We start from the raw sequence: 25,163 nt of genomic DNA, 5'->3' as shown, positions 1-25,163 counted from the left end.
TCCGATTTACATCGGTCCTGCTGTTGCTCCATATGCACCTATTCTCTGTAGGGATTGAATAAAAAAAAAGTTAAGACTTTCAAGCAATGATTTAAGTTCACCTTTGGAACATGTTATATAGGGTGGAACTTGTAACAGGGTTCCAGCTCCCACCTCCTCTCCTAAAAAACCCTCCTACAGTGACAGTGGGTGGGGAATCCTCCCCTCTGCACCCAGTCACGGTTTAAAAAAAAACAGCATGGCTGTGCAAGACTCCCCCCCACCCCGCAGCTTCCTGTGAATGAATGCCTACATGTATTACCAGCCATTGTGGCTAACCGCTTGTAGTTCTTAACGGACTAACAGATTCTCCACCAGTGCCCTTGCCGTTCATAGATTCTTCCTGCCATTCAGTAACTTATCTGCTTGAGAGTCTGCAGGATCTAGGTATTGCACCCGCGATCTGCAGGATCTAGGTATTGCACCCGCGATCTGCAGGATCTAGGTATTGCACCCGCGATCTGCAGGATCTAGGTATTGCACCCGCGATCTGCTGATCACAAATGCAATGCCTTAGACTGCAGTGTTAATAAATGCACATTTTTACATGCAAAAAGATGTATATATTTTGTAAAAGGTGAACTTATTCTTTAAAAGGTGAACTTTTCCTTTTCAGACAAATAAATGCACTTTTTTTACCTGCAAAAAAATACATTATTTTGTCTACAGGAGCCCAGAAAGCACTGCACTAGCAATCAGATCGCTGATGCCATGCAGGTCTCCTGTAGACCTGTCAGAATATCCGCTTGCTGTACAGGATGTATGAGCAAGCAGATATATTGACAGGAAGCTTCAATGAACTAACACGGCACTCCACAGCATTGTGGTAGTTCATTGAAAACCACAAGCCATCAGCCAATAAGGCTGTCAGGATTTGCAGTTCATTCATGAAAGTCTGAAAAGGAATGATGCGGCTGTGTGGGCGGAGCACCATGGTTCTCAAATTTGACATTACCGGGAGAAGTCTCCCTGTACTATTTGTCAGAGAAAGGAGGGGGTGGCGGCTGCGGCTAAGGGAACATACTACCCGTTCAACCCTAAAGACGGGCATAACATGTTCCTAAACGTGAACTTATCCTTTAAAAGCCACATGGGTTGTACACCTCTACTGAGTGACTTGCACTGTAAGTAGTAGTAAACCCCAGCCAGCCATTGTGTAACACAGCAAAGCCTGAAACATCTGTTTATTCCAATGTGGGGAAAAAAAAAAATTGAGTTTGACTATGCAAAATAAAAAGACCACAAAATGAGGATTAAAAGCCGAACTTTATTGTTAACCATTAAGAGCAAAGTACTGTAGTCGTGCACAAAACAAAAAAAAACAAAAAAATATTCTTTATTTTTAGAAAAAAAGTCAAGATTTGGTTAGCAAACCAATTGGAATGGCCTTTGGTAGGTGAACCAGCCAGCAACCCAATGAAGCATCTCAGGACAACATTAAAACAGACAGATCAACAGGAAGGATGAGGGACAAAAATAGGACCAGCACAACATTTTAGTGATCTGCAGTCTAAAGGTAGTGGTTGCTTATAAAGCTTTCATCTACTGGAATGCAATGCTGGTACTTCTGAAACACTAGAGCACTCCACAGGATTTAGAAAAATATATATAAAAATACTAGCAATGGACTTTGGGAGGAGTTTTAAAAGTAGTAATCTGGATGCTTCATGGGGTCTCCTGCTCTCCCATTAAACCCTTATTGCCATCTAAGAAATCCCTTACAACAGTTTAAAGGTAAGGCAGAACATGTAAACAATTACAAGGGGGCACTGTAGCACACGGGAGCATATGGTATACTGTAGAAAGCAGCCCTTTGAGGGCAGGGGATGGCCCTCAACTGTTAGCAGCTATCTTCAAGAGGACTAGATTTTTTTCCTTAAAAAAAGTGCCAGGTTCACTATAAAGCTGCTGTCCAGCATGACTGACCATTCCTCTACCCTCACAATATGACCTAATGCACCCATTCACACTTTGCCCCTTCAGTGCCACAGGGGGGGGTTAATATGGCCATTGCATAAACTCTGAACCAGCTAAGCAAGACCCCAAACCCGAGCTGACCTCTGAAACCCTGTGAAGGGGAGGTTGCAAGTAGGGCAGCTGTACATCGAACACGCACACAGGGGTAAGGGGGGTTTGGAATCAGGATGAGGGGATAACGTTGGGTGGTGGATTAAGGCACAGACACGTGGTATGGGCTTCCTGGAATGTGCTCATCTCCCCATTTGACCACCAGGATGTAATCTCCCTTGTCCTTCAGGAGGTACGTAATATTGTACAACCGGTTTCCAAGATGTTTAACCACAATCTCTTCACATGGGGTTTTTGGTCCATGGACTCCAACAAGCAGCATATTGTTACCTGAATGGGAGGAGAAATTAGCAGAATTAAAACCAAAAATATTTACCAGAAAATTAGAAAAAACAGGCTGCCACTGCTGATAAATTGCTTTGCTGTTCTGTGGACCACCTTATCCACAGTGACTTAAAGGATTAAAAAGTGGAGACGCATGGAAATAGAACAAAACCTAAACGCACCAAACGGTTTCTACAGATACGTTTTACTAATTGACCCCTCCAGGCCAATTCTGACACTCTTCTACATTTAAAAATCTTATTTTTCCCTAGAAATTTACCCCCTTCTCAGCCTTAGGACATACCTGTACATCCTTGAACAGGAAGAGTGATACCGGTCATCACTGCATTTCCTACAAAGTAAAATTAATCTGAGCAGCTATAACCACTTGATCACACACAGGCAGTGGAATGATTTTAGCACTAGACCTGTAAAATATCCATAGCTGGTGCTTTGGAAGCCTTTACATGTTACCAGTTTGGTTACCTAAAATGTCACGCTTTGTAACTATTCACTCAGCGTGATTTTTTAGGTTTTACGCAAGGTATTGTGGTTATGGGCACTAAAATATAAGTGCATTTTATCATGAATTTGTTTTATAAAGCACTGCAAATATTGTATGACAAACTGCAAAAGCCATTTTATTCTCCAAGGCCTCTGCATAAAATGTTTGGGGGTTCCAAGTAATTTTCTAGCAAAAAAAGCTGATATCAGATTGTCAGATTTGGCCCGGTTGTGGTTAGTTAGAACACACATTTTATCTATATCTTCTCTAGAGCAGAGGCCTTCGAGATTAAAATTTGTGTTTTAACGGCTTCCCGCAATACTGCTACAGGGCAGCACAGGTGTGCAAAAATCAAACACAAATTTTGCATTTCTGAGTAGGGGGCACGTGCGAGTGCCCTACCTGTGCCGCTATCTGCGGCCTCGGCTGTCCATCACTGGGTTCTGGCCGGCAATTATGCGCCGACACCCAGTGAACGAGGAGGATTACCAACAGAGAACTGTGTAAACAATACAGTTCTCTACCTTGTCAGCTCCTGCACACTGCTTTGCATGGCTTTGAATAGCAGAGCCATGCATAGCAGTGTGCTTACAGTGAAGCACACAGCAAAACAGCACACAACCCTTTGATTGCCCCAGATGTTAACCCCTTCCTGCCCAGTGCCATTAGTACAGTGTCTTTGTGTTACTATCCCCATTCACATCAATACTGTGATCAGTGCTAATAAAAAGCAAAGTCAGTTGCCCCCGTGTGTCAGAATGCCCACCACAGTTCTGCTATAAGTCGCTGATTGCTGCTATTAGAAAAAAAAAAATCTCAATGCGTGTAAATGAATTTTTTTTACGTGAAAGTTAATTTTTTTGTAAGACATGTAGCGAAATACATTTTAGCCTCAATTTATGACAAATTTGTTTTAAATTGTTTACTGGATATGTTTAATAGCAAAAGGTCACTTTTTTGCTCAAAATTGTTGGTTTAATAGCACAAAAAAAACCCCGCACGCACAGGCGATCAAATGCCACCAAAACAAAGCGTTTGAGTAAATTTGGGTGTAGCATTGCATGACCCCACAATTGTCAGTTAAAGTAACATTGCCATAATGCAAAAAATTGCTTGGTCAGGAAGGGGGGGAAATCCTCTGGAGGGCAAGTGGTTAATACAAATTTTTTTTGTATTTTGAGCTGCAGTATTCCAAATACAAATTTTGGAAAAATACACCAATACATTTTGGGGAACATAAACCGTTCCCAATTTTTTATAAAATATAAGATGTTATGCTGAGTAAACCAATACCAAGCATGTCACAATTTAAAATTGCACACGCCTGTGGAAAATCATTAAACTATGGTACATTAAAAGCCTTTACAGTTTAATTGCTGCCTATGGAAAATTTAGAGTTGCAAAGTCTAGCACTAGAATTACTGCTCACTCTGTTGCAGCAATACCTGACAAGTGTGGTGCGGGTGCTGTTTGCATATACCGTATTTTCCAGCGTATAAGACGACCCCCTACTTTTCCGGTTAAAATCTAGGGTTTGAGCTATACTCGCCGTATAAGACTACCCCTCTTCCAATGTACACCAAATAAAAATTAAAAAACATCAGATTTGATTTCAGTATGATATGGTATTCCAATGATGGGTCGCTATTCCTCACACACTGACACTAATGGGGCACCATCATTGGTGTCAGTGGGGGGAGGAATAGTGCCCCATCATTGGTGTCAGTGGGGGGGAGGAATAGTGCCCCATCATTGGTGTCAGTGGGGAGGAGGAATAGTGCCCCATCATTGGTGTCAGTGGGGAGGAGGAATAGTGCCCCATCATTGGTGTCAGTGGGGAGGAGGAATAGTGCCCCATCATTGGTGTCAGTGGGGAGGAGGAATAGTGCCTTATCGTTTGTGTCAATGGGGGGAGGAATAGTGCCAATAGTGTTCCAGCATGGTGCTGCTGCACACTTACCAGCCACTCACTCGAATTTCACGGGGCGGCTCGGCTCCGCCTCCTCGCCGGTGATTGGCCGTCTGTGTGCCTTTCCTGAGCTACAGTTCTGGCGCCCAATCACCGGAGGCGGAGCCGAGCTGCCATCGAGCGGCCGAACAGAATGAAGGAGCAGCTGCGCTTCCTGGACCAGATAGTCGTGGGACCAGGACCGGAGCCACGTAAGAAACAGCAGCCCCCTGCCCACCCCTGTACTTAATGTCTCCTCCGTTGGAAAGGGGGGGGCCGCGGCACCATGCCGCCCCCCAAAAAAGTGCAGCCCCGACACCGTCATATACCGGCATATGAGACGACCCGACTTTTCAGAAGATTTTCATGGGTTAAAAAGCCGGAAAATACGGTACATGTGGGTTCCTAATTTTTTTGCTGTCCTTTTTGATCAACACAAGGGAGGAACATGCTTTTATAGCATGAACTGCAACAGGTCCTTTGAGAGGTCTGATTCCTATCATCTCTGGCCTCCTAAGCATCTGATAAAGCCAAGTTCGGTTTGATCAGATGCTGTACAGGCTGGTAACAGCTTTTAAACAAACCAAAACCAGAAGTGGTGACATCCTCGTCACTTTTGGTTTCTGGCATCACAGAAGAGAGGAGGGAACTTCCAGTTGGGTTGCATTTACTGGGAGCAGTAAAACAGAACAGCACATGTGGAAATGTTAAGCATAAACGTGACATGCATAACTAGCCCCTTCCCATTTCTCAAATTTGTAGAACCTCGCATAACACCTCTATCATAAGCCTTGGCCTTAGTATTGCCAAGTTTAGAATTACATTTTCCAGTTAGTTCACTGCATTTGGCTTTTAGGTGTCTGCTGAACCAACTTACCAGCTTTGCTGCAGTCTACTGTGAAGGAGTTCTTCTGGCCAACAAAGGCTTTGTTCAGACCAAGACCTTTTGCGACTACTTTGCTTGCATCTGATGATACTCTAGGCAAGGCTCCTTGTTGAGTAACTGCCTCTGATTTTGTGACAGAGTCTACAAACACTGAAGAGGACTCGTGAAGACTGTGGCTTGCTACCAAGCGAGGCCCTAAGAGGAACCAGATACAACAGGTTATACCTTTAGCACTGTACACACCACAAATACATGACAGCTCAGATGTACTGAAACTAAAAATTGTCCAGGACCAGAGTCCAATAAACAATGCTCATGTTTGCAAAGAACTATACCCATTACCAATAATCCACACACCACTGAGAATGCCCTTTAAGATTGTAAAAAAAAAAAAAAAAAAAAAAAAAAAGCACAATTGTCCCTTAGAGTGGCTGTAAAAGGCTTTTTAAACGGATTATATTTTCTTCTCTGTACATGGCAGAGCAGCCCCAAACCTCTTCTGGAGTCCCCCACTAGCACTCTAGGCTCCTCTTCGGTGCATCCCCATAGGAAGAAGTTTGGCAGCAGCAGGAGCCAATGGATCCCTCTGCCTCAAAGCCAGGGAGAGCCGCTACAGACTGGAACAATGCTGGATCAATTAACGACTGATAGCCATTTAGAGGTGAGAGGCAATACCATTACTAACATTTTTACGTTAATGTAGGGAGTGCATCAAGGTTAAAAAAAAAAAAAAAAGTTTAGTTTTTAGAATCACTTTAATGTGCTGACAATTAAAATGAAGAAATGGATTACTATAAACTTACCAGTAACCTTTGCTTTGAATGGGCTTCCTGCAATGTGATAAGGACCACCATACTTTATAGAGATCAGGTAGCTTCCAGGAGCCATTGGTGTATATGTGACCTTATAGCCCTCTGCACACTCCTGGCAATCCATTTTGACCTTAGAAGGACCATCAATTGTAACAGTCAAGGCTCCAGCACCTGCATTTGTGGTATTAACAATAAACTCTGCTGCATTTCCTAGGAGAAAAATTACAAAAAAACGTTACAAAAGTGAGGCCAAGTCAGACAGATTATACCCAACAACATTTCATGATTAATCCATGCATTGAAAGGAGAAAAAAAAAACAAACCGTTATGAGCTACCACATTGTAGCACACCCAAAGAGTAGTTCCTTCTACTGGGGCAAGAAAGAATCTGCCTCAATGAAGATAAACCAGATTTGTTACTATGGATGGCTGCCTCACTTTTCTCCAGATTCCCGTGTGCCAATTTATACATCTGGTTCCAATTATCTGTGGTCCATGGCTGTAAGCCCAACTCTGTCTAGAAAGAATTCAGAATGTATGCAGGTGTCCACTCCCCCCATCATTTCTTAGAAACCAAGATACATCCAAGACTCTTCTTGCTACTTCAACCTTATCCTCAAACTATTGAAAAAGGAATGGGTGTTTACCAGCACGGCCACCATGCGCCAGAGGACAAGATTCCCCAATTGCATATTCTACAGTATGAGAACCCAATTTAAATATTTGCATAAACTGCCTAATTTACAAAGTATCTCAGCCATAAGGTGTATTTAGGGTCAAAAGACTTGCTTGGTTCCAGTTGCCTTACCAGTAGTGCCACCTTCTAATCCTGGACCATAAGCAGACACCATTCCTGGATCACCAGCCTGGCCAGGATCTCCCACACGGATTTTGAAGGGGCTGCCAGGGATGTGAGAGCCATTGAACTTGACATCGACAAGGTAGAGACCATTCTCACGAGGAATAAAGCGTACAGCATATTTATCTGAGAATATACAAAACAGGGGGACCCTGTGAGACCATATTGTAAAGGCAGCCACAGTAGTGACAGATTAGCAGACTAACATACAACCATTAAAAGATAAATTTCTGTGAAATAAGGAACTGTGCAAGGGAAGGGAAAATATGGGACAAAATCATGAGTATGGAACTATACTTCCAAATTTGTTTTTTCAAAAACACACACTGCCAGGACGTTCATGAATCCACACTCAGATGCTTCCCTGATTCCAGGTATTGGCAGTTGATTTGTTGGGTGGTTGGATACAAGTTGTCAATAACAGCTTGTTTTAATTGCACAGAAACCGCAAAAATCTCCTCAGTAGCTGTAAATGGCTTTTGTGATTTGCCATTTTGTCTCTGAAGTTACCAGTACAATGTTAAGACAGCAATAACTTGGTTTTACTTTTAAAGTATTAGTGATGAAGATTAGAGTGTTTCAACCACATGGTGAAGGGAATATGAGGACATATTTGGCAATCAACTGGGGGTTTTAACAGACATTAAGAACCCCTGACTAAATTATGCATAATACAGACATGCCAACCACTTTATGGCCCTTTCCTGTATAAAGCTAGCAATACACTGACTGAAATGTAGCCAGTCCAGAAGGAACCAGCGAATTTAAAGTTAGTTCTCCCACAAATAGGTGGTTAAGACTTCAAAAAAAGGAACAGGTTGGAGAACTCAATCAGTGGCCGCAATAAATACAATGTCCAGGCAAGGGGGGGGGGGGGTTGAACTTGTGCCTGGACAGTGGTTAACTTGACCTCCAGAGGCTTTACCCCCCTTAATGACCAGGCCTCTTTTTGGTACTCTGCGCTGCACTAATTCAACTGATAATTGCGCGGTCATGCAATGCTGCACCCAAACGAAATTTACGTCCTTTTTTTCACACAAATAGAGCTTTCTTTCGGTGTAATTTGATCACCTGTGCGCTTTTTATTTTTCACGCTATAAACAAAAAAAGGCCAAAAATTTTGAATAAAAACGATATTTACTTTCAGCTATAAAAAATATATAGTAAACTCAAAGTTGGTTATAAATTTAGGCCAAAATGTATTCTGCTCCATGTTTCTGGTAAAAAAAAAAAAAAAAAATCCCAATAAGTGTATATTGATTGCTTTGTGTGAAAGTTATAGCGTCTACAAACTATGGTATAGATACTGCAATTTAAGCCATTTTTTGCTATACAGCGCTGCACTAGTTTAACGGACAATTGCGCGGTCATGCAAAACTGTGCATAAATGAAATTTACATCTTTTCCCACAAATTGAGCTTTCTTTTGGTGGTATTTGATCGCCTGTGCGGTTATTTTTTTGCGCTATAAAAAAAAAAAAAAAAAAAAAAAAAAAAAAGGACAATTTTGAGGAAAAAAAAAAAACCAAAAAAAAAAAAAAACACTTTGGACTTGCTATAAAACATGTCCAGTAAAAAAAAAAATATAAAAAAAAATTTAAAAATCAAACTTGGTCATAAAAATTTCTGCCAAAATGCATTCTGCAACATGTCTTTCCTAAAAAAAAAAAAAAAATAAAAAACCCCCATACGTGTAAATTAATTGGTTTAAGTGAAAGTTATAGCGTTTACAAATGGCGGGAAAGATACTGGGATTTTTAGTTTTTTTTTATACTAATAATGGCGGCGATCAGCGACTTATGGCGGCGATCGGCAACTTATGGCAGGACTGAGGCGGACATTCTGACATTGGGAGGTACTGACTTGGGGTCACTGACATCTTCTGTCCTGATCAGCGCGTCCTGGAGCTGTCAGGGAACTGACAGAAAGCACAGCTACTGCAGCTGTAGTCTGTCAGCGATTGCCGCCGATCGCCGGGACATAGCCGGTAACGACTGGCTGTGACCCGGCAGCCGACATCCGCGGCTGTGATCAGCGGGACAGGCGCGGCACCAGCGCACCTCGTGCGCGCCTACCAGTTTTAAAAAACACACGTTTTAAAACGTGCTTTTGCCCAGCCGCGCCGCCATATTTCTACAGTGGCTGGGTGGCATGTGGTTAAAAATGGTCCAAAGTCAGTCTAAATGGACAACTTTCACAATACTAAAACTGCCTGTAGAAACAGACATAAGCCTCTTTCAAAGACTTACTGTATTTTCACAAGACTAAATGTCTTTGTCCCTACTAGCAGTTTCACTGGGAGGAGTAGAGGTGAATTTCACTTCTATAGTTACATACTTCCGCTCTTTTTTTTTTTTTAAATCCGGTCTTGAAATAATGTTACCACTTGGCATAAAGTGGAACAAAACCTGATCATGTCTAGTTCTGGATGAGTTAAATTTTACAAAAAGCCTTAGTACTACCTATATTAATGCACCCATATAGGCTCACCTTCATCAATTTCCGTCACCCAGCATTCCTCCAAAGCCCCAGAGGGACTGTGAACTTTGGCATCTAGAACTCCTTTGGCACCATTAAGACTTACTGCAAAAGAGGCTGGCTGGTTGACCTTTAACCCTGACTCCTAAAAGCACATTAAAAGGTTTAGAGAAAACAAACAGCAATGCAGATTAAAGTTTAGCAAGACAGATTGGCAAAACATCCACAGGCTTGATACTCACGTGGCCCAGCCTGGTTTAAAAAGGGAAAGGACGTTGTTTCAGGAGAACCTGACCGTGGCATACTGTTTATGCAAGGAAAGTATCAAGACTTTTAGAAGCTCATGGTTTAAATGGTTTGAGACTACATAGTTTGACTGAACTAGGATTGCAGTTCCACACCAGCCAATTTACTGTACTTTAAAACAATGGATCAGACACTGAGGTAGGTGGTCAGTTTAGTGATCATATATGTCAGTATGAGGCAAAGTATAACAGGACATTCCCATCAAAACAGAAGTCTGCTCCTTGTTGGGAAGGTCAACTGAAAAGCAACAATACACTACACTTCGGCAGGAGCACCTTTAAGGTCTGCACATAATCTTGCTTGGCAAACCAATCTGATCAAGGTTTGAGACCAAAACGAATATCACCACTACTAGAGTTAATCTAAGCAAATTGGCACATTTTATAAGGACCAGATTCTGAGAAGTTGATTTGGTATTGTTCAGTCAACCATGTTACCAGTGTGGTTTATGAAGCGATGGGCTGCAGTTGCAAGCATGAAGAGAAGAGTGGAAAAGCAGGACAAAAGATTGCCCAAGTTTAGTGCTTCGTCACAATAAGCCACAGTCATGGTTCAGATCCTCGATCCTCTCCCCCTTTAAACATAGGACAGGGTACAGCAGTGAAGTCAGGGCCTGTTTGAAGCCTTTAAGAAAGACACGAGAAAAACACATGGAGAGCCTCCTGAGTCAGCTGGGGAGGAGTTAAACGTACATTAAAAAAACCCCATCAGGATAGAAATATGGGAGCTGCCACCACTGACCTTTAAAGCTCCAAGCTCCTGGGTATTATCCTCATCACAATTGGCAAGTCACTTAGCCAGTATACCATGCAGCTAGTGAAGAGTTCAAATAAGCAGATACTGGATAGTGGCTTACCAAGGACTGGTGAAAGGATCAGATTAACAGTCATGAAGCCTGCATTTTCACAGTCCACAAAGATCCAATTTTTTGTATTCCGGGAGGTTCTACAGGGAATTTGGAAATTTACCATTACAAAATGTGGACTGTTCAGCAATTTAAAGCCCCCACCTCATTAACGTCCACAGAAGAGCAAATGGCTGTGTGTAGCCGATGCTCTTGTCTAAAATCACCTGCATTCTGTATTGGCTGTTGGGGAAAAGCTGCCGATGACACCCATTGGGTTCTAAAAATATCACTTAGCACCTTCTCTATCCAACTCAACTTCAGGCTACTGTCGACAGTAGCACAAATGGCCTACCTCAAGTTGAAAGACTACTCTTCTAAACTCAATTTAGTCAAAACGAGAAACAAATGTTTAACTACCATTTCTCTAGATAGCAGCAGAAACCATCAGCTTTTACTCAGTTGCATTCTTATTGGTTTTCTGCTTTTACAAATGTTTATGTATTCTGGGGCAACTGCTTGTAGCAGCCTACATAAGGATTAAGTCTTTTGGTCGGAAGGTGCAAACTCCACGGTGCAGGTGCATGCAGTCAAGCTTGTTCCTGTACATCAATACCTCAATTAGATTGAGTCATTTAATCCATATGCTTTAAGATAGTCCTTCAAAGCTACAGAATCAGCAGCCCAAGGATCCTATAGAAGGGATGAACCCCTATGTCACTACATAGTAGAACCAATGCTGACCATTTATAGGAATAGGACTCCTTGCAGCGCACCTACTGAAGCAGTCTTTGGGCAGACATGTTTGCCCACCACTTCAAGACCTTCAACAAAATCCCTGAACTGTAAGCCAACAGCAGGAAAAAAAAAAAAAAAATTTAGGGTATCAATACGACAGCTGCTCAGGAGGCAATTTCTCTGCCCAATCATTAAGGGCTGAGGTTTTTCCCAGTGCCTCACCTGAAGACTAGAAACAGTGAGTCGGCGAGCGTCATCTGAAGTTGAGCCTACTGGAACCACAAATGGGCTGTCTGGGATGTGTTCATCATTAAACTTGACAGAAACTTCATAATCTCCTAGAAAACAAAAAAAAGTGCATTGAGTAAGGTATTCGCCAAGCTGGGTCCAAGGCATAAACAATATAGATGAAATTGAGTAACTTATGGGTGTCCCTTGCCCTGCACATAACTAAAAATTCATACATGATTTTTTCCAAGTTACCATATGCAGCCAGCTATTACTTTTCTAAAAAGAAAAGAAAAAAAAAATCATAATGCACATTTATCTGTATTAAATACCTGGCTCCTGCACAATATAGGACACTCCACAAGATCCATCTTTTCTGTCTTCAAAGGCAATTTCAGCTTTGCTGGGTCCTTCCACGGCAATGGACAGACCTCCAGCACCAGCTTCTCGTGTCCAAATACTGAACTCCGCTGCAAAAAAAAACAAAAAAAAAAACACACAAGTGACTAAATGGACTACCAATACACATTTAGACAAAAAACATTCAATCAAATCCGACTAGTCTTTACGCTAACCACTTAATAGAAGATCAAAATTTTCTCTACTCCAGGACACCACTTTCCTCCTATGGCAAGGACGGCTATATAAGGATTAGAAGGCAATTTCAAGGGTTTATCATGTGAAACAGAAAAGGCTATTTTGATACCAGTTTACATTGCTCAGCTGAAGGATTGTGTAGACCGAATGCACAGAGTGAACCCAGTTTTTTGAACTTACATTTAAGGCGCAACTAAAACCCTTTTGTCCCTTACAGCCAAAGGAGCCCAAGGTTGCCAGCAAAATAGTGTCATCTATGGCCTGCTTTAGCCTCTGACTTGCAATGGCCATGGTCCTATGACACAAGCCATCTGATGGCTTGACAGTTTCGTTTCAGAGCAAGCATAAGCACACTAGTAATACATCACCCAAGGCAGGCCTTGAATGCAGTTTATGGAAACCATTTAACGTAGAAATAAACCCACAAATTTAGGTGTCCATGCTTGGCATTTTAAAAAAGCTAGACTGTTTGATGAGTTGGCAGCATTTGCAAGTCTTTAAAGTAAAAGCATTGAAGTAGACTTCTGCAACTAAATTTCACTTTGACTTGGTGAAGCAAACCACAACAGCCAGTTGGAATTTACTGATCTTCTCCAAATGCTGAATCCTAATAAAAATGAGTGGTTCAGAGTATGATCAACCAGTTTTGGTAAGAATAAGCAGTTATGAATTGCCTGTGCCGGCTATTAACAGCTATTCAAAAATGCACTAAAATTACATTGGTCACGAAGCACATTTGACATTTCCATATCTAGTTTTTGTTTATACACAAATCATACTAGACATGTCACGTACCTGGGGTTCCAACCTCAGCTCTCTCCAATCCAGGCCCACCAGCTCTCACTTTGTGTGCTCCTCCTTCACCCAGAGGCCCCACAGTGAACTGGAAGGGACTGCCTGGCACATGCTGGCCCTTGTACTTTACACTGACTGAGTGAACTCCCATCTCCTTTGGAACAAATCTGATGCAGTAGGTGTTGTTCTCGCCCTCCATGATTTCTGCATCGTGAATCTTGCCAGATGGACTAGTGACCTGTGCGGTCATGTCATGGATGCTGATTTCTGAAAGGAAAAAAAAATGTTAAGGTTTAATGGTTCTCCATGCAGCTTTTCTGATTATATATAAAAAATACTCCTCTGCCCTAGCCTACAGACTGAAAGCAAAGTCACAATCGCTTGCAGCCATGGTTATTTCTACTCCCATCATGTTCCCTTTACTCTTCCATGGGTTCTTGCATAAAAAAAAAAAAAAAGGACACAGGAATGGGAAGTCAACGTGGGAACTAAAAATGAAGCTGCATCTTTGAATACTTTTCCCAGTCTCTGTACTAACAGCATTTTATATATACATACAAAAGTCTACTCAATCTGGAAACCATAATTCATGCTGTTCCACTCATGGGCAGAATTACACCCAGACACCCCAGACTTAGTACCTTATTTTACGGTTAAGCCGAGTAGGATCAGATTGGTTGCAATATACTGGCTGCACTTTACACTCTGTTTATTCTAACAGCTGACCAAAGTGGACCTATACTTTAAGTCCACCAAGTTTGCCCTTCTAACAGGGAACTAGCACAGTTCAAAGAAAAAAAAAAAAATACATTTTCAGAATAGAATCCGCTAAACACTCGCATGGGACAGTGCCAAGACACATGCACTTCCTATAGATTCAGCTTTTCAGGAGACAGATATACCCTAAATGCTGCTCCTGATTTCTGGACTGCATTAGTGACAAGGGGGTGGTCTAGGAGCAGAATACTTCTTCCTGATACTATACAATGGATGGAAAGTATCCATTGCACAAAACCACACTGCTGAAGGTTTAGTGCTGGTTCACATATGCGGATTGGACATCATTTGAACCATATCCAATCCACATAAAACACAACACAGGAAAAACATTGCTTCCTATGGCAACCGTTCACATGTCCAGTGCACTGTGGTGCAGATTCAATGTGGTTTGAAAAAGTCATGTACGATGTAGGAGCAGTGCCTTCAGGTTCAGGTGAGGATTACAGGCTATTGACTGCTATGGAAAACATTTCTAAATCGCGTAGTGTGTTCTACTGTCCCCTCCCAACTCCTACTCAATCCTGGTCTGTCAGAACCCCAGCGCCCTATTGTGGCATCTGGGCATCATGTGACCTCCCAAAGCTACAGTGCTTGAGCAGCCAAGTGTAGAGTACGCACTTTAGTCTCACTTTTTCAGAGCACCTGTAAACTGAAACATCTAAGTATGGAGATGCACATGACATCCAAGCCTGAGCAGTCAAATGTAAGGTCGATACTTTCATATGGGGAGAGGAATCCGGTCATACTCATCCAAGTGGGTAAGCTTTGACACTGCAGAAAGGAGACGCCAAAGAGTGCATATACCTTTCTGCCTGGGCAATCAGCAGACTGTCACTGTGCCCTAAAAGTGTGACGGAATTTGGTAGATATTTTGACTAGCAAATGTGTCAGCATCACCAAATCTTAAGTGAAAAAGTACATCTTGCCATGATTAAACTGCTGTTCTTCAGCTCTGTCTAGGCTACAGTATGCCCTCCAGCTAGCAATATTTACTACTAATACTCAGAGAAAAAGAAAAACTGCCCTAATCTACAAAGACTATTGCATACACATAGAAGAATGTAAAACCTAAACTGTTAAAAAAAAAAAAAAAAAAAAAAAAAAAAAAAAAAGGGAAAAGACTAGTTCTCCTTTAAAGTCACTCACTTTCCATGCATTTGAATATAAAGACTGTTCCTGGCACATAAAAGCTTTGATTTTGTGCCATCATCTCTTACCAGGTATTTTTAGACTGAGGTCACACTGACTGCCAATGTTGGCGACAGATGGTGCCGTTCTCCTGCGGGTGATGCTCTCTTTCATCCTTCCTTCACCTGTCACTTTGACAGAGAATGGGCTACCTGCAAAACAAAGAACACAATACTGCAAGAGCCAGTCTAACACAATGACCTGCAACGTCACAAAAAAAATTCAGTCTGACCAGAGGCTTTGAAAAGCTCACTCTCCAGGCCATGTCTGATCTGCAGAAAGACTGCCATCTTTACAGCGCAACAAAGATGGCTGACAGGGAATATCACCTCACTATCAAATATCCCCCTACCGCTGTCTAGGATGACTACTCTCCCCCCAGGTTTTCCTTTTCCGTTGCATCCATTTAAGCTTAGTCTTACACAGAATAGAAAATCAAAGAAAAATCTATATTGTGCATTTTGAACCATTTTGTTTGTTACAAGTATTTTATCTAAAGTATGCCTCAATGTTAAGACAAAAATACCTGGCACATGCTGATCAGCAAACTTTATATTGATGATGTAATTTCCAGGCTCTGTTGGGCAGTATGAAACTTTGCAGGTGCCATCTTCCAGATCCTCAGTGTTAATATCAACTTTGCTGGGCCCTTCAATAGACAGACTGAGGCCACCATAGCCTGCAACAGAAATAAATTCTTGCAAATCAGAACTTTTAGCATTCTCAGAAACTAATACCAGCTATCATAACACATCAGCAATGGCTCCTAAGCAGGCAGCCTCTGCATTCTGTCAGATGCTGTTTTTGTTACTACACCTACAACTCCAATATAAAAAAAAAAAAAAAAAAACATTCAATGCTTGTATTGCTCAACAGGTGTTTGATACAAGTATGGTCCTCTAGGTGTTTTTGGGGACAAACCCCTGTATAATTCAAAGACCACAAAAAGTTTGTTTTGCACATCACTGTTTTTTTCTGTGTGCTCATATTTATATACATACAAGATCTATTCTGATGCCAAATCTACCTCCGCAGATCTGGGGCAAAGTATCTCTGCTCCATTTTCCTTGTATAACTGTCTAGTACTTTGGGTCTTGTGTCTTCCTTTGATACAAAGCAGCATTACATCGGTAACGTATGCTATTTTAGAACAGTCATTCACATTTGCTTCTGGCCTCCACATATATATATATATATATATATATATATATAAAATTAAAATCAATAAGTTTTTTTTTAAGGGATACTCTGATTTACCAAAATGGAGTGCTTACTTCCCTTCAATTGGCTTACATCCAATATTCTGAGAGCTGGCACAAGCATTAACTTTTAGACGGCTACTGAATGGCAGAAAGACTTCCTTTCAAATTAAATTTTTTATTTTGACAGCAATATCTGAGTTACTGACATGAACCAAGTATGTTGTAAGTAAAGCCAGAATGAATCTGCAAACTGTACCAGACCAGTGGCTAGTCCAGTAAACAGGTCAGAATGACAGCTAGGCATGATGCCTTTCAGTACAAGTTTCCTTCAAAGATGTCAGGTCCTAGACTGCATATTAGCTGCTAAAACCTTGCAAGGGATACATGCAAAAGGTTTATTTTTAGCAGATCCCATTCATTTTGAAACCGTATTGCTTTTCACATATAACTCTTACAGGATTGTAATCAAAGTACGGAATTAGAAACTGAAGTGCCAAGACTGCCCTCACCTGCTTCTCTAGTGTCAATGATGAACTCTGATGGTTCAAATGTCCGCCCTTCTTTCAGACCCTGGCCTGAGACCACCACTCGACTGGCATCACCAATCTCTGACTGGCTGATCATCACAGTGATGGGACTATTGGGGATATGCTGCCCATTCTTCTTAATGCTGACTATGTGCTCTCCAGTCTCCTTGGGCACAAATGAAATACCTGCAGGAGAAGAAAATATGTTCAATTATAGCAAATCCATCACCAGTACAATACTAGATTTTTTACATAAACTCTGAAATGGCGGAGACCAAAACAAGTTTAAGAAGGGTGCTGATCAGGAAATCACCTTGAAGCTAGCCATTTCGGTTTTCTTAAGCAACCTGCTTTTCACCGTGCCAGTCAGCAGCCTAGAAAGCCACTTGCAGCAGTCATTTTCAGGAGGTCTCATCCCCATTAGTCTTCTACTCAGTCAGCACGTTACAGGAGTAAAAGACCTCAAGCAGATGTTATTTGGTGTTGCATGCTGTTTGTAAGTGATTTTTATTACTATTTGCCAATACATTTTATGATCTGTATAATCCAGGATGCATTTGTTCTAAGGTTTTGAAGTTAGTTTGAATATTTCCCAGGATACGAAGTACAGAGCTTCAAGGACTCAACCATTCCTGCCCAAATGCATTTCCTGGAGTCCATATAGAACAGATTCTGGTGAGCACACCTTTGTTTTATTACATGTACTCTACTGCATTTCCATCAGTTTCAAATCAGGGGAGGAGGCAACAGTGCAAATATGTGCTTTAAAAAAAAAAAAAAAAAAAGTGCCTTTTGCATTCACTTGCTGTGACCCATTTTGTAGGTGTTTGGAATACAGATGGGCAAAAGAGGAAGGGTTTAATATTTTCCCCCAGGACAGTTGGAATTCCGGCTGGATGGCTACTGGGGGGGTTGGTAAATATTCAGATCATTTTGCAGCAAGTCATGAATAAAGTGTGTCATGTGCTTGATACTTTGAATAAAAAGGTGTCTCCTCCGAAGTTAAAGCCCAATTCACACTGGCGAATTGGGATCACGTGCAGAAGAATCACCACGGTTCTGACTAATTGCCAGATGTCAACAGGGTCTAAGAGTTATGAGTTAACTTTTGCTTTATATTTTATTTCCCCACCACTCCTTTACCTTTATACTGGCTTTTCAAAATTTAGGAGGTAGGGTAAAATGTGTAGTGCAGCATAACACTGAATGTAAATACATTTCTATAGGAGGACTATATCAGACCAAAAATAAGAGCAGCAACTAATGAGGAACCAGAGGGATTTTATTCTAAATGGGTCAAGCCTTTAAATGGACGGTTAAGACTTGTAGACTTGCATTGAGATTGAGGCAACGCCTGGTCACTTAATTGTGCAATTCGTAAATCTTAGTGGCCTCAATATGCGAGCAAAAAAAAAAAAATACAGAAGTTTAAAAACCTTTAGATTTCTTTAATGCATCAACTCAGATGCGTGCAAGTCTTTAATATCAACAAAATGTAGGTCTCACCTATATGACCATTGCGTAGTCTCTTGAGTAGACAAGGCTCTTCTCTTCCAGAGGGAGAAGTGACGGTGGCTGTTAGCTGGCTCAGATCAGTTTCTGTGATGTTCAGAGGAATATCAGCAGCAGACCCAACCTTTAGCTGGGACATGCGCATGGTGTCATCACCTGAGAATCATACATATATTAATCCATCATAATATAGAACATGCTAAGCATTTGAAAGTATATACATACATTATAAAATGCTCTTTTGCTTTGTCAATGTCTACAAATTGTAACTACTTCTAGTGCCACCTGAGCCATCCCTGGGATGGCTTCACTTCTCATTTTAACCATTCTAGTTTGTATCCATTGCATGCCATTTTATTCTAATCTATCCAGGTTTTACTTTATTGGCAATATGTCCCTAACTTTTCCTTACCATCTTCAGGTCTGCTTCATCTTCAGAATACTCTGTTGCCATTTGCTCCCTTAAATAACACCCTTACACCTGACAAGTGTGACCAGTGCATAACTGGATATTAAAATGCATTAAAAAAATTCCAAGCTTTGTCACCAAAATCTACTAGCTTTAACATGTTAAACTAATTTTCACTTAAATTAGGCTGCCTTTATTAAAATATCTGGTATTCCTACCATCTCCTGTTAGAGAGTTACAACACTGTCCTGGTCTCCCATCTGTACTCCCGCTTTGTCACCATACTGGCTAAAAAGTCACCAAGTTGGGTTTACACCTTTATAGAATGGAACTTTTTTTTTTAATTCCTGCTCAGCTTTAGTTTAAAACTTCCTTACTCTTCTGCTGTTAAATTCTGTACTTTAGCCGTTCTGAATAGATGGTTCACAGAACACCCTTTCTCCAGGACAACCATTCTAGGAGAAGCTCACCTGTGATTTTAGCAACAAATGGACTGCCAGGGATATGCTTGTTGTTGTACTTGACAATTATGTTGTAGTCTCCTGGAAGGACAGGAAGATAGGAGACTGTACATGTTCCATCTTGGTTATCTTGACAGCTGATATCAGCTTTAGAAGGACCCTCGATGGCCAGTGACAGACCACCTAAATGACAAATTGGTCAGGTTAATACAGAACAATGTTAAAATTTGGTTCTTCGTTCAACCATGCACCAACTCACCTTCACCAGCATCCTTAGTATTCACTGTAAATACAGCTGGTTTATTCACGGTGCCATGAATCAATCCTGGTCCATAGGCAGTGACATGGCCACTGTTGACATAATCTACATAAAACTGCAATGGGCTTCCTGGAATTAAAATAACAGGCAGGTTTCCAACTGTATACATGCCAGTAAAGGTCATTAAAGTTCCTAATTCATAATTTACATAAAACGATTTACTTTTGTAGAAACAAAAATGTAACCCATTCGCTTTTCTTGCGGCCGCAACAGTCCTGAGATATTGGGAGGAAGGTAGGCTGCACTAGCATACTATTTCCAAGATCTCACTGAGCTGCTGCCTGAACCACATCTACCATGATTCAGTTTTACACATTCATACAGCCATGTTTGCTGGATTACCTTGTGGGTGGGGAATAGGCATGACCAGAATTTGACAGCCAAGGGACTGGTAGTTAATGCTAGTTACAGTTCTAGCCTTACCCACTGTCAAAAAAACTGTGCTGTTGTCCTAATTTGAACAATGCTTTTGTTGACATGATTTGGATAGAGAACTACTGCCTGCCTTTTGGAAGAAGAGCATTAGATGCTTCTGCTAGCATCCAAGGTACAATATAAACATTGCTGTCCATGAGGACTAAAATTGTGTCATGTTTAGCCATGGATTATGCATTCTAGTAAGTTTCTATTTTTGACCATAGTTCTAATTAGGAAAAAAGGCAGCCCACTAGTTCAAATGCTTGAGTTTAGTCACACAATTGGGTAAATTTACTAAAACTTAGCCACTCCATCTGGTGCAGCTGTTCATGGTAGCCAGCTTGTAATTCAATGTTATGACAATAAAACCAGGAAACTGGTTTCAATACAGAGTCGAACCAGATCTTGTGCGCTGCAGTTTTAGTAAATAACCCCACAAAGAACTTGCAGGTGGCTAGAGTGATTGAAATCTGTACCCAATATGACCATTTGCCAAGTCAAAAGATGTATACCTTAAACATTACAAACCAAGGTGGCTATGAGAAACTCCACCTTAGTCACTGTGTGCCAGGCATTAACTGCATCTAAAGCTTTTCTGGCTAGGATTAGAAAGTGTGAGAAATCTGGTCAGGTTGGGCAGCTCTATTTCTAGTCCCCTCCTCCAGGCTTAATGGCTTGTAAACTCAGCAGACATGTCATGGTAGGTTGCAGATAGTAGCCAAAGCAATCAGATAATCAGTTGCCTGCATTTAGAACCTACCTGGGATGTGAATGCCATCATACTTTATGTCCATCTCATGAAGGCCAGCTTCAGTAGGAGCATATCTTACAGTGACAGTTCCATCTTTGTTGTCAGTGATATCAGGCTTTGCCACCTTCCCAGAGGGCATGCGGACTTCCCCTACATTGAAGCACAAGCAGCATCAAATATCTGTATAATGAGCAACATGTAAGTGAAGCACATTAGTGGCAAATACTTGTACCTGTGATCTCTCCTTTCTTAATGGTAAAGGGAATAACCAGATCAAAAGGCCTTAACCCTGCAACATCCAGTCCATTCACTCCCATAACAGGGCGGTCTGTAGCCTAAAAAGAAAAAGACAGTTCAGGAGAACTCTGAAAAATTCAGACAGGACATAGAAGATTGAGAACATCAAGCTGTCATGGAGACAAAGAAAACCGAACTCTGATGCTGGTTTACTCACCAAACCTAATCTACATAAGCAACCAGTTCCCTTTTACCTGCACGTGAAGTCTAAGGCTGTCCTTAAACTAGCAGTGGAAGGACACAAAGCAATTGCCAAATCTGACTAGCACACATGACTAAACCAAATTTCTATGCAATGCCACCATAACTGGTCAATTCTAGTGGGTCAACAAGCCTTGAAGCTGAAGGGCACAGCTGCTGCTGCTGACAGCTTCACACTTCACCCAGGCCTACAATGAACACTCACTGGATCAGCTGAACCCTGGGTCAATCAAGAGTTTTTGGAAAAGAAAAAAAACTCTAGTCAACAAAAAAGTCTGGCTAAAAACCAGCAACAAAGTTTGGTCAGAAACTGATGTAAAACATAACTTTACGGAAGTCTTTGCAGTTAGTTTATCCAAAAGAACTTGGCAAACCTGGAAATATGAATTCTGCAAGAGACCATTAGACATCACTGAACACATGGAAAATTGATGAAACGAACAAAGTAATAAAGAGGTAAATGCCTTCCAGCCACCCACACAAAATGGCTGGCTGGAAATCTGACAGACGGGAGGACTTAATTGGAAGGAGATGTTTGTAGTAAGAAAAAGGATGTGAAGATATGGAGGACATCTGGAATATATAGAGCGGACAGAAGTATGATCCCAGCAACATACCACCCCCCTTCCCAAAATTTAAAGGCCAGCAGAGACTGACGGAAAGGCCATCTCTGGAACATTAGGAGCAAGGAATGAAACTCTGGAATTTGTCTGGTGTTTGCCACAGCAGAAGCATAGCTGAAGAGAAAGCATCACCACTGAACTAACCCACTAATTTACCAGCCATACAAATAGGGCAGTGAGGTCTCACATACATCCAAAGTAGCTCCATTTGGGTGGCAGGCAACCATCCCATCATGAAGACACATTAGGACTATAAAAACTGAACAGCCAAGTCTTTCACTCACATGGATGCATAGTTCCCATGCAGAGTTGTCTGGAAGATTGTACAGGGTATCTGCAATGTATGCACAAGGCATCTCAAGTGTAGTTTGAGCAATGATGGCACATGCAAAAAAGCCACAAATACCAGTGCAAACATACATTTTAGCAGCTGTCCTGGTAGAGAAAACAAATTAGTTCTGTACTATTCCAATGAACCCTTTGGGTGGCATTAATTTGTGAACAGACTTTTAAACTGCCCCAAAAATTTAAGCGCTCCATCCAAAACAAAGTTTAGAATCAGAAACTTGGGTAATTTCACTCCATTCTGATTTTCTTTTGCCTACCTCCTGTGCTTAATTGTGTCTCAGCCTTTTAGTATCAATGGAAAATCTGTACCGAATATGGAGAGCAGCAAGGGAAAGTTCAAACAAAAATCACAATGGAGAAAATGGGGAGGAGCCTTCACATAAGGTTGCACGCTATAACAACTAAGTTTGGATGGAGTGCTCAATACGCCAAATAAGAAGATGAGCACAGCAGAGAGTAGCTAGTGTGTATGAGTGCCAAATTCCACAATTTCTTCCACCTCCAAGTGCTCCAAAATTTTTTTTTTTTTATCTCCATAAATGATACAGTTACTGTTAAAGGATGGGTACCCAGGGTTGCTGCATGCCCGGGTATGCGTAAGTTGGGGGTAACTGCTGCTGAACCATCTGCTGAGGCATCATTTGCTCGCCGTCCAAAGCCTGCGTTGGGGAGGTGTAGAGTACATGTTAGTTATAGTCATAGTCATTGTACAACCTGGAGAGCAAGACCTATGGTACAGTTTAGGAAAACTTCATTTTAGTTGAGACATGCCTAGAACTGTTAACACTTGCAAGCCTAAGAGCACTGGAGAAGGAAAAAAAAAAAAAAAAAACTGTCAAACATTAAGAAATACTAATGGCAACACCTTATTTTAGTTTTGGATAAAAAGTGGATTTAAACACCCATTAGTACCCATCTGTGCCCGTTAGAGATTCACCCCGTTTGTCCTGTTTACCATGATCATCAAAAGTGAAAGAAAAATCTTCCAATGGGGACACCAATTTTTGTGACCCGGGGCCCCCCGAGCGATTACCTTATTTGTAGGTGTTTCCTCACCCATTTTGGCAATGGACAGGAAGTGAAGGTTAATCTCCCCAACAGGACAGATGGCAACAAACTGATGGCGTTATAAGCCTCTTATGCAAGCTATAGATGGATTGAAAACCGGCCTTTTAAAAAAAAAAAAAAAGTACACCAAGCAAGACTCAAGTAAATTTTAAACCTGAAAGTCCTGACTAAGCCAGAAACCATGATCTGATCTTGATTATATAGCCTCTGCATTTTGTTTGCATTTGAAGCGACGCTACTGATACAGGTATCTTTAGGAAAGACACCAATACAAGACCTTATGGGGAAGTTGGCCACATGAACCATTTACACCATGTCCAAAAGTTTTCGTGAACAGAACTACTCATACATTACTGAAGTGTCATTGCATACTGCACACTTACCGTAACTTGGAAAGGGCTGTTCGGGATGTGTTCCCCTCCAAAGCGCACACAGATCACGTATTTGCCAGGCTGGGGAGCAGTGTAGAAAATGTCAAAGGTTCCATCTTCATTTTCTACTACATCCACATCTACTTCAGTGCCGTCTGGTGTGCACACTGTACATGTCACTTTACCCTTGCCAGCTGCCTTGGCATCAACTGTAATGACAGTCTCCTCTCCAATTTGGATTGTGGGTCCAATGCCAGCACCTAAGTAGAACCAAGATAAAGGAAAAGGGTGGGGCAAGAGGAATCCAAGTCAGGTTGTAGAAAACCGCATTTGTAAAATCATGCAGAAACCAAACCCATCAGCATTCACAACCAGTTACCCCTCTGTTCTCATGGAGGTTCAGTTCTCAGGAAATATTTATGCGAATCACATCTAGCAAGAGGTTCATCAAGAAGTCCTCATCAATGAATAAACCTAGGAAAGTCTAGGCCAATAGAAGTATTTTTAAGCTCTGCACATATTTGTAGGTCAACATCCAAGAAACCCTAACAAATACAAGCTTTGGGTATTTATGTATGAATTGGCCACAGAATGTACTCAAAACAGCTCATCAGCAGAACACGGTAAAGACTAAGACAGACCTATGCACATTTTAGCACTTAAGGAAATTTGTCAGTCACCTAGTATTATCAGGAAGCTGTAAAAATGTATATGTCCTTTAAACAAAAAAGTTCAAGTTTAGAGGTGGCAGATGGGACCTTAAGGTGACAGGATGTGCGCTAAAAGACTCAAGCAAAAAAAGTCAAGTCTTACAGAACAGCCTAAAGGAGCTTGGTTTCCTGTAGAGTAGTGTCTGATATCTTACTGATTGGGCATTTTGTTGAAAGATGATGCCCTTTGAGGTAAGAAAGCCAAGCTAAACTCAAGGCCTATGAACGTAGCCAACAATATTCCTGGAAGCCAGCTACTTTTTTTCTCAAAAATTTACATTAACTTTACACTTGTTGCAACTATACATTTTGGGTTGACAAACGAACATTTTTAAAACCAGTTAACCGTGAAGCAGTGATGTTAGCAACAATTTCCTGAAGGACTGATTTTCCATAAGAACACTGCTCTAGGGACCAGCCGCAGGGAAGTGAAATTGTGCAGAGCCAGGTGGAATTAGAGTTGCAACTGAGGTTCTCAAGTGGGTTTAAACAGATGAGCCATAACAAAGCAGGCATGCAGGAGCAAAAACATCAGAAAGATACCAAACCCCACCCAGGTATATGTTGCACAGTTCAGTGGGTTGGAGTGTGGT

At 41.4% G+C, this 25,163-nt stretch overlaps 1 protein-coding gene across 4 annotated transcripts in view; it reads right to left on the bottom strand.

Moving 5' to 3' along the window:
* Positions 1–1,286: 1,286 nt before the first annotated feature.
* FLNA (filamin A) overlaps positions 1,287–25,163 on the bottom strand; it is a 178,321-nt gene continuing 154,444 nt past the window's right edge. For 2 of the 4 annotated variants that reach the window (XM_089673530.1, XM_089673531.1), the window contains 18 exons: positions 23,873–24,120; positions 22,991–23,080; positions 21,185–21,287; positions 20,962–21,102; positions 19,725–19,853; positions 19,475–19,648; positions 18,590–18,751; positions 17,066–17,269; positions 15,881–16,033; positions 15,384–15,506; positions 13,387–13,653; positions 12,327–12,464; positions 11,989–12,104; positions 9,891–10,023; positions 7,351–7,527; positions 6,534–6,752; positions 5,722–5,925; positions 1,287–2,397 (listed from right to left, as the gene is read on the bottom strand). In XM_089673530.1, the coding sequence (XP_089529656.1) occupies positions 2,210–2,397; positions 5,722–5,925; positions 6,534–6,752; positions 7,351–7,527; positions 9,891–10,023; positions 11,989–12,104; positions 12,327–12,464; positions 13,387–13,653; positions 15,384–15,506; positions 15,881–16,033; positions 17,066–17,269; positions 18,590–18,751; positions 19,475–19,648; positions 19,725–19,853; positions 20,962–21,102; positions 21,185–21,287; positions 22,991–23,080; positions 23,873–24,120 (2,969 nt within the window). In that variant the 3' untranslated portion in view covers positions 1,287–2,209. The remainder of the gene's footprint in view (positions 2,398–5,721; positions 5,926–6,533; positions 6,753–7,350; positions 7,528–9,890; positions 10,024–11,988; positions 12,105–12,326; positions 12,465–13,386; positions 13,654–15,383; positions 15,507–15,880; positions 16,034–17,065; positions 17,270–18,589; positions 18,752–19,474; positions 19,649–19,724; positions 19,854–20,961; positions 21,103–21,184; positions 21,288–22,990; positions 23,081–23,872; positions 24,121–25,163) is intronic. The other 2 variants (XM_089673532.1, XM_089673533.1) reach the window with 1 other exon arrangement.

This window comes from Staurois parvus, unplaced genomic scaffold (genome assembly GCF_062004578.1).
Source record: "Staurois parvus isolate SC_StPar_1 unplaced genomic scaffold, SC_StPar_1.0 ptg000140l, whole genome shotgun sequence".
Taxonomy (NCBI): Eukaryota; Metazoa; Chordata; class Amphibia; order Anura; family Ranidae; genus Staurois; species Staurois parvus.
This window is presented reverse-complemented; position numbering and strand designations above follow the sequence as displayed.